The following is a 9,240-nucleotide window of genomic DNA, read 5'->3' on the forward strand; positions in this document are numbered from 1 at the left end:
GCGGGGAAGGGGAGGGGGAGGAGGATGCAGAGGACGGGGCAGGGGGTGGGGCAGGGCCCCCGTCTCCAGTGCCCAAGGTGAGGAGGTGGCGGGCACAGGAGGGTCGTGAAGAGTGAGACTGTGGAGACACTGCAAAGGAAGAGCAGAGACGGAGAGCCCCAGTCAGGCACGTGCCCTCCACCCTGGGCGAGCAGAGGGGGCCACAGGCCAGCGCCCCGGCCCCCGCCCCACTCTAGCAGCATCCCGCGCTTTGCATGGGACAACTCACAGGATGCCCCTGACAACTCCAAGCTGGAGGTACTGCGTCCTCACAGGAGGAAACCAAGGCACAGAGAGCTACATATCTTCCCCAAGGACACACAGCAGGGAGAAGGTGGGGTACAAACAACCAATGTAGCCCCCTGAGCCTGTGCTCCCAGGTCCTGGCCTGCAGCCCAAGAACCCCCTGACCAGCGTCACCACAGAAGACACAGGGTAGAGCAGGGTCGCCGGGATTTGAACCTAAGGCTGATGCCCCAGCTGCCTCTTGTGGGAATTTATCCCATTTCCTAAAGGGGCTGTGGGTGGCTGAGAAGGTGAATCTCCCTCTTGAGAGCCCAGGAAATGGCAGAGCCGGGGAGCCCTGACTGCCTGAGCCCTCCACCCTGTGACAAGCCCCATCTGAGGGACAACATCTGCTCGGGACCCAAAGACACCGCCAACAGGTGACAGGAACAAGCAGTGCTTGCCCTTCCACACAAGCCAGGCTTTCCTGCCTAACCTCATCCGCCTTCCTGAGACCCTGCTTTCTGAGGACGACACGGTCTCTGTGCCATCAGTGCCGCACACGGTGACAACGGACCTGGGCTGCACCTCTGGACACACACACTGGGGTCCAGAGGACCCCCCTCAACCACCTACTCTGGGGACCCTGAGACGGCAAGGACACCAGCATGATCATGTAGACAGTGACAGGACAGCAGGGGCTTAAGAAGACTGTGCCAGGGGCGCCCGCGGGGTTCAGTCGGCTCGGGCTCGGGTCATGATCTCAGTCTGTGGGTTCGAGCCCGGCTTCAGGCTCTGTGGTGACAGCTCAGAGCCTGGAGCCTGCTTCAGTTTCCGCGTCTCCCTCTCTCTCACAGCCCCTCCCATGCTTGCACGGTCTCAAAAATATAGAAACATTGAAAAAAAATTAAATAGAAAAAAAGGGAAAAAAAAGAGGGCAGTTCCAGAGCCGCCTCTCAATCCAATCCCAGGCTCTGGCCCTCACCCGTGACGTGACCGAAGATAAGGAAGTCAACCTCTGCCTGCCTTGGTTTCCTCATCTATACAATGGGCATTCGCTTATCCATTCAGTACATTTTTGCTGATCACCTATCTTGTGCCAAGCGCTGTTTCAGGGACTAGGAAAAGCACAGTGAACACAACAGACAAAAAAATCCCTGTCTTAAAGGACTCCCCACTCAGATGGGGAGAGAAATCTCCGTGCGCCACGCAGGAAGTCTGTCGGCTGCTGAGGGCCGCGGAAGAAAATGAAGCAGGGAGGACGGTGATGAGGGACACCTCACAGGGACGAGGGGACCAGACAGGCGGCTGTATGGAACGAGCCAGACTGCGCCTGGCCCCATGAGGACTCGGTGAGCGTGGCCTCTTCCTGCCCCGCTGATGAATTATCACCACCCCCGGCAGTGTACCACACAGACCCGAGCGCTCTGCAAATCCAAGATGGCCCCTCCTTTAGGGGGTAATCTAATCTTAATCGTAATCTTAATCGTAATCTTAATACGACATAGGATTATGGATGAGGTTTTTTTTCCTAAAGTTCTTAGTAACTTCCAAATGAAGAAAACCAGTTCTAGTAAGAAAAGTGAACAGAACCCCGGCTTCCCTCCCCAAACACCTCTTAGGTTCCAGATACATCTAGATCACTGAAGGCCTGGGGGCCAAATCCCCAGTGCTCTCTGTTCTTGTAAATAATATTTTATTGGGACCACTGCCATGCCCATTTGTTTGTTTATCCTATATGGCTTCTAATTTTAAAAGAAATCAAGAGCTTTTGGGGACCACCCCCCAAGGGCATGGTGGGCCATGAGTACAGTGTCCCCTGAGCCGAATGGACAGGTCATTCCGCAGCTATTAAAAAAAAAAAAAGGACAAGGGAAAGGGAAACTGGCATGGCGCGTGTGAGCCACAGCCGGCTGCAGGACGGTTACTTCTGGCTGACCTACTGCAGCACCTGAGCTGACTGCGCCTTCCTCTCCACTCCATCCCTCCCAACTGTGGATGCACACGAAGGACGGAAGTCTAAACCAGGGATCCCCGCCAGGGTCCTAGGGCCCAGAAACATCACCGAGGAACTGGTTAGAAATGCAAATTCCCGGGGCGCCTGGGTGGCTCAGTCGGTTAAGCATCCAACTTCGGCTCAGGTCGCGATCTCACGGTTCGTGGGTTCATGCCCCGCATTGGGCTCTGTGCTGACAGCCAGCTCAGAGCCGGGAGCCTGTTTCGGATTCTCTCTCTCTGTGTCTCCCTCTCTCTCTGACCCTCTCCTGTTCACGCTGCTCTTTCTCTCTCAGAAATAAATAAAAACATTTAAAAAAAAAAGATTAAAAAAAAAGAAATGCAAATTCCCAGGCCCCACCCCAGAGCCACTGAATCAGAAACCCCAGGAGTAAGGCCCGGTGACCCGTGTGTCGGCGAGTACTCTCGGTGACTCTCACACCCACCCGAGTCTGAGAAGCCCTACGCTGCTCACGGGACTTAACACCGCACGTGGGGCTGGGGAGCCGACTTTTGTTAGCACAGGTACCCGTCACGGGGTCTTGCCCTCAAATAGACCTGGGCTGTGAGGTCAGGGCCCAGGACCACCACTACGCAACTGGCTGTGCCGCCTCAAACAAGGGACTTGCCTCTGTCAGACTTATCTCCTCTGAAGACAGAGACGCTAAGAGCCCCCCCACCCCCCTCCCCAGGGAGATGAAGTCCCTGGTCAGCTCCACTGCCACGTGGCGCCCTGGACACCGAGCGCCTCACACGTGCTGGCGAGGACATCAGCGTTTGCTTTAGGGGCGTCTGCAGGTGCACAAAGCCTCATAGTCTAACAGGCAGAGGCTTCAAGATTTCATCTCAGTGACAGGATCCCTGCTATTACTACCAACAACAGCTGCCTCCCGCGGCACCCCGAGGCCGCCTGCTCAGCTCTGACCCGGCCCCACATACCCGTTTTGCCTGTCCTCCAGGCCCTGAGACGGGGCAGCAGGCTGGGCACCGGCAGAGGGACCGGATCCCTGTCTCCGATCCGGACCTCAGCCACCAGCTCCAGCATGTCCTCGCTTCTGCAGGGCAGAAGGGGGCGAGTGAGCCTGAGGGAAGCTGCCAGCTCCCCTGCCAAAGGCCTCCCCCACCGGCTGCCCAGCTACTCACTCGCCAGGCCGCAGGTCCAGGTGGCTGGGGACCCAGGTATCTGGGGGGTCCAGAACGCTCACCAGCCCCGCGAGGAGGCTGTCTGCGGCCATGTCCAACACCTAGAATAGGCCAGGAGGGGCTCCGACCCGTCCCTCTCACGTGACGGCCCCCAAATCCCACTTCCCCAGTCCCTAAACTTTCAGGGACCCAGACAGCTGAGACCCCGAGAAAAACGCAGAGACCCAACCAATTCCCTCATCCCAACTTGCCTCCAGGGCCCAGGGCCCAGCCCCAGGGATGACGCCCCCAGCCCCCTGCTCTTACTCACAGCAGCCGTGTCGGTCCCCCCTGACTCCTGGGAACGGGGCTCTGACCGTGGGCTCCGGCAGCCCCTCCACCGAAGGCCGTGACACCGGGAGCCATCTGGAGAGAGATGTGCACGGGGGACTGGACACGGAGACTCCGTGGGGGCGGAGCGAAGAGGAGCCTTCTCTGGCTCTTGAGAAGGGAGCCAACTCCTGCCTGCACCCCTCACCTCCCACCTTGGGGCCCAGAAGGCCTTCCCCGGCCCCAGGCTGAGGCACCCACACTCTCACCCACCTGACCACCCGGCTGCCCTCAGGATGGATTCCAGACAAGTCAGCCTGGCACGAGGGCCTAGCGTGGAGCTCTCCTGCCTCACCTCCTGCTCACACCCCAGGCCCCCCAGCCCCAAAGAACCTCAACTCAGTCCTGCAACACACCCCAGTGCTGTATGCCTGCTGGGTGCCTCTGCCCACCAGGCTTTCCTCTTTACCAGACAATCCAGCGGCCTGCCCTCTAGGAAGCCTTCCCAGACCCCATCTCCTGCTCACTAGCTGACCTGGGCCTCCTGCGCTCTCACAGTGCCTCGGGGCCACCTCTGCGCTGTGACCGTGTCTCCCCTCCACCAGACCGTGAGCCCCTCCAAGGCAGCCATGGGGACTGACCCATCTTTGGCTCCCTGAGCCAGAGCCAGCACAAGGGTCGTACCCAGGAGGCCTCAGAAAGTTTTTACGAATGCAACTAGGATAAAGAATACGGAGAGATGGGGCAGGAGGCTAAGAGGGACCAGAACCCATCATACCTTTATCGTTTGGCAGGTCCCCCGGCAGGGAACTTCCTACAGCCTGCTGAATGGCCCGCTAGAGGAAAGGTGGAGGGGGGAGGGGGTGGAAAGAAAGGGCGGTCAGGGGACCCATGCAAATGGTCACGAGCTCTGCTCCTGGGAGACAGCCATTCCAGACACCCCTATAATGAAACTCGAACCCTGCAGAGGAGCCAAGAGTCCAGGCCCCCAGGCCCTCCTCCCCCCAGGGCCCAGGAGTTGGGCCCTGACATCTGTACTTGCGGCCCAGCCCTCCCTTGGCCCCAGACATCTAGCAGCCTTACCAGGATAAAGGCAGAAGGAGAAAGCGTGGGGTCTCTGTCCGGCGGACCATCGCCCAGATCCTCGCCCGACTCCTCTGTCTTCCCTCGAGACTCATCTTCTTCCTCCATGGTCACCTGGTGGTTGAGGGGGTGAGAGTTTGGAGTGGGGGTGGGGGCCGGCGGGAGGGGCTGGAAGCAGGAAACGGACAGCAGGACCTCCAGGGCCTCCAACATGGCTTCGGCCTGGCGTCCGTCTCAGCATCCCCTGCCCTCTACCACCTCATGCCAGTCCTTGGGCAAGTCGCAGGCCCAGAGCAGACGTCACAGGGACCGAGCGGCTCTCCCCGCTTGCCTAGATTTCCACTGCCTCCTTTCTTACAGGGAGACCTTGCAGCCGCCCATTTCACACTCCACTCCCTAGTCCCCGCTTGAAGCTTCCCCCACAACCCAGCTTTAAGGCTCTCCCTGCTAAGAGCCAACCCCACGCCATGATTTTGTTTCGGTGGAGTTGTGATTTTCAAATACTGTGTCTCGCAGTTCCCTAAACTCTCCTTTCCCAAACTGAGACGCATGCCGGTGTACCGAGTACACCTCAGATACCACGCAACTTCCTAAAGCAGCAGCTATTCTCCTCGGGGGTGAGGGACATCCCCCCACCGCCAAAAAAAAAAAGAAAAAAGAAAAAAGAAATGCTTTATACACACACAAAAAAATGGAGCTACAAGAGTGACGTGCAAAACCAGCACCGACCTGCAAACACTACTTTCGGGAAGGCATGCAAAGGGCACCCAACTGTCACCAATCTGCCCATGGTGTGGAATCATGGCTAAAGCTTTCATGAGCACACAGACATTCTCAGATCATACGGAGGTTCAAAGATTATCCTTCAGAGTGCTGGGTGTCTTGATTAGGTCTTCAGAAAGCAGGAGTATTCCAGCTGCAGGCCTCCGTCTCAAAGTTCCCAGAAAGCTTCGACATCCTGACTCTATGCTGCCCTAGAGATGGGCCCGACAGGAGTGTCTACCTCCAAGAAGGGTTTTAAAGCAAATGGACTTTCTTCTGCCAGAGTTAGTGCAGCCCAAGGCTCAATACAAATTAACAAAAATTAGCTTCAAGGCCCAGGTGTCCCCTACATCTATCTCCTCCACTCTCCCAGCTGCATGCCTGCAAATAAATGCATCGGTCTTGGTCTCTCTCCTACCATCGATCTCTGCCCAAGCTCCCGCAGGCAACCTCCCAGCTAAGAGCCTATGGCTCCTTCACTAACTCCCCCTAACATGCCCCACCTTGTGACACCCCTGTGGACGGTTCCCAGCCCTGGCGCTGCTCTGCAGCACCTCTGGGAAAAGCACATGCCACGCTTTTCCGGTGACTGCCACGTAACAGGGGCTTTAGTCAAGATCTGCTGAGTACAGACACACAGGTCCCCAAGCCCTCTGCCATGTATGAAGATGGTCCCCTGGCCATGCGGACATGCCCCAGGCTTTGCAGACCCATCCACAGCTCTTTAGATCTTTTCGACATGAAAAGGTTCTGCAGACATTGCTAGGTCCCTCGAGATCAGTGTTCCCCAAACTACAGTCTGAGAGCAGTGGAGTGTTTCGCAATTAGCTTGTTATTAAAAAATAATAATAAAAATAAATTGAACACAGTAGAAAATTCTTCACAGTACATCACAGGTAGTATGTGGGACTATTAATTAGTGGGGCTTTGGCATTAGTTAAATACATATTATCAGTATGCCCTAGGTCTCAGTAAAATAATGTACTTCTTACTGTAGAGATCAAGGTCAAAAGAGTTTGAAAAGCATTTCACTAAATGAGTCTAAATGATCCTACGGCTTTCCCCAGACTAATGTGGACTAATTCCAACTCTCTATAGCTCCAGGGCAATGCAGAATTTTTAAAAACATTTTTCATTTGAATTGCATTATAAAGCGCAAGTACACATGAGCTGGGCAAATTTTCCAATACTCTCCTTTGTCTTGTTCTCCACGCGATTATCCAACCCCAAAAGGCATTCGAATTGCTCCAGGCATAAAGACTGCACTCTTGCACACTGAAAGCCACCTAGATGGTTCCAGGTCCTTCTAAGTGCCCCCAGCCTCCTGTCACCCATATTAGACACTCTCAGACGTTAGAGACCCATCCAGGCCTCTTAGCACACCCAGTATTTGCCTCCCTCCCTCGGTGGGCGCATCCCACCCCCCTGGGTGGCCCTAAAAGACTTCCTGGCCTTCGAATAGTTCTTCCAGACCCGCTACATGGCCCCAGACCCATGTAGGTGAGCCGCATCCTCAAGTCAGCCCATGGAGACACTCCCAGCCCTAACAGACATACCCCGGGCGCTTTGGATGGCTCTGCAGATATTCCTCAGCTCTTGCAGACCTCCTTCGCCCTGGGACATATCTCAAGATCTCAAGATGGCCCCAGAACCCTATAAACAGACCCTAGCTTCGGGTCAGCCCGCAAAGACGATCAACAGTGTCTACAGATATGACCCAGGCGGGCTATGTGATGGAGGGCAGGCTCCAGTCTCGGTCCAGGCCCGGCGGACATCCTGAGTCCTCACGGGGACGCCCCGTAGGTGCCCCCCGGAACCCACAGACGCGTCCCGGGGCCTTGAGAAGGCCCCCCGCTCGGCGCCAGTCTCCGCCGCCGCTGCCGGGCCCGAGGCCGCCCCGCTAAGTCCGCCAGGCCCCGCGGCGTGTGGGGAGGACCCCGGGACAACTAGCGACCCGACTCCGCCCCGCCCACCCCGATAGGCCCNCGGCCCCGGCGCGGGGCGGGGCGGGCTGGGGGGGCTCGCGAGCTGAAGGAGGAAAGGGGCGGAGCTAAAACGCCGCCGAGCTTGCCGGGACTTCAAGTACCGAGCACGGTGCCGTGAAGGCTGGTGGGAAGGCTCCGGACTCAATTTCCCAGCAGTCAATGGGGCACATAGGCATGGGAGCGCGCGACGAACGCCGGGAGGCGTAGTCCGCGCGTCGCCTCCGTTGCGCGGGGACAGCAAGGAGGTGAGAGGTGAAGTGGGCGGGGTTGCGGTAGCCCGCGATAAGGCCCCACGGTGCCCTGCGCGCGCGCGGAAAGAGCTGCGGAACAGGAAGTTACGTAAGACCACCCAGCCCGACCGCCGCAAGGGAATTGTAGTTCAGAAGAGCCGCAAGTAGAAAAAAAACAGGCCTGGCTCAGAGTTGCCCCGCCCACTTTCTGGGGCTCCCAGAGTCCGGATCTCCTAGTCCCCTCTAAATTTAGAACCAAAGAGCCCGACCCTCCAACCTCCTCCTCATTTAGGACGGAAAAGTCCAAATTCCGATTCTTTTCACTCAGCAGAGAAGTCTGGACTCCCCATTTCCCTCCTGTCTGGAACTTGGGAGTCCGACCCTTTTTGCTTCCAACCAGGAGTCTGGCCCTCAGGACCAGCCTTCCTCAAACCATTCCTGGTCTGAAGCTCATACTTTACACAAAAACAAGTGTTCGGGCTCCCCACCCGAATTCCCTCGGATCCAGAATTCTGAATCCCCGGCCCCACAACCCCTGGACCGAAGAGTCACGGGCCCCACCTCCCTCCTTTACGGAACCTAGTAGTAAAAACTCCCAGATCCCCTCCTCTCCGGGACCCAGGAGTCCAGGCCTCCATTCTCATTCTCTCCGAGAAACCCAAAAGTCTGGACCCTCAGCTTCTTCCTCCTTCAAGCCTCAGAAATCCAGGCCCTAAGGCCCTTCATGACTCGGCCATCCCAGCTTGCGCGAGCTGGCTCACGGATCAGGAATGCAGTGATCTCACGGCCCCTCCCTGTCCCGTTACGCGGCTGTCCCCCTCCAGGGCCCCATCTCCCCTCCCAGCCTGTCTTCCGCTTGGCTGGGACTCCGGGAACCGGAAGCCTGGGTCCCTTAGCGGGCGGAGACTCCAGCGTCCAGCCTAGACGCCCGGGTCGGAAGCTTGGCTAGGATCCCGAGACGTAGGTGGAGCTTCCCCTCAAGACTCGCTCCTTCCTCCGAGCGCGCCTATATACGGCCGCGCGCGAGTCCACGAGCCCCGCCTACTAAAACAAGGCCTCCGGGACTGTGCCCTGAGAAGCGAGGTCTCTGGGCTCCTCATTTGCATAGCACCTCCCCGAATGATCTTTCCGACCCGTCGGCCGAAAGAGTGAGAATTCTTTTTAGCATAGCCCCGCCCCCAGAGGGCCCGCCTGCTGAGAGCGCGTGGCGCTGCTCCGGGTGAGCACAGTTCTTCATTAGCATATTCCCGCCCCATTTGGAATTCCCCTTCACAGCGAAAGCCTTTCCCCTTCCCTTATTAGCATATCCCCTCCTCTTCCCTGGCCTTGCCTCCTCCCAAGTGTCCCGAGACCCAAGTCCTTCTCTCCAGAGCTCATGATTATGCAGTAGCCTTATTAGCGTGGTCCGCCCCTAAACCCCGCCCGGTTCCCCCCCCCAAGGCAGTAGCGGCGGCGGCAGCAGCGGCGGC

General features: G+C 57.6%; 1 protein-coding gene across 1 annotated transcript in view; it reads right to left on the reverse strand.

Annotated features, from left to right (window-relative positions):
- Window positions 1–7,528, reverse strand: part of SCAF1 (SR-related CTD associated factor 1) — a 13,346-nt gene extending 5,818 nt beyond the window's left edge. The window contains 8 exon segments of the mRNA XM_077747013.1: window positions 1–7; window positions 10–129; window positions 3,199–3,314; window positions 3,403–3,503; window positions 3,713–3,807; window positions 4,490–4,547; window positions 4,795–4,908; window positions 7,113–7,528. The exon segment at window positions 1–7 is cut by the window's left edge and continues 547 nt beyond it. Coding sequence (XP_077603139.1) covers window positions 1–7; window positions 10–129; window positions 3,199–3,314; window positions 3,403–3,503; window positions 3,713–3,807; window positions 4,490–4,547; window positions 4,795–4,902 — 605 coding nt within the window. The 5' untranslated portion in view covers window positions 4,903–4,908; window positions 7,113–7,528.
- Window positions 7,529–9,240: the final 1,712 nt, after the last annotated feature.

Source organism: Crocuta crocuta, unplaced genomic scaffold, assembly GCF_008692635.1.
Source record: "Crocuta crocuta isolate KB4526 unplaced genomic scaffold, BGI_CrCroc_1.0 scaffold334, whole genome shotgun sequence".
NCBI lineage: Eukaryota > Metazoa > Chordata > Mammalia > Carnivora > Hyaenidae > Crocuta > Crocuta crocuta.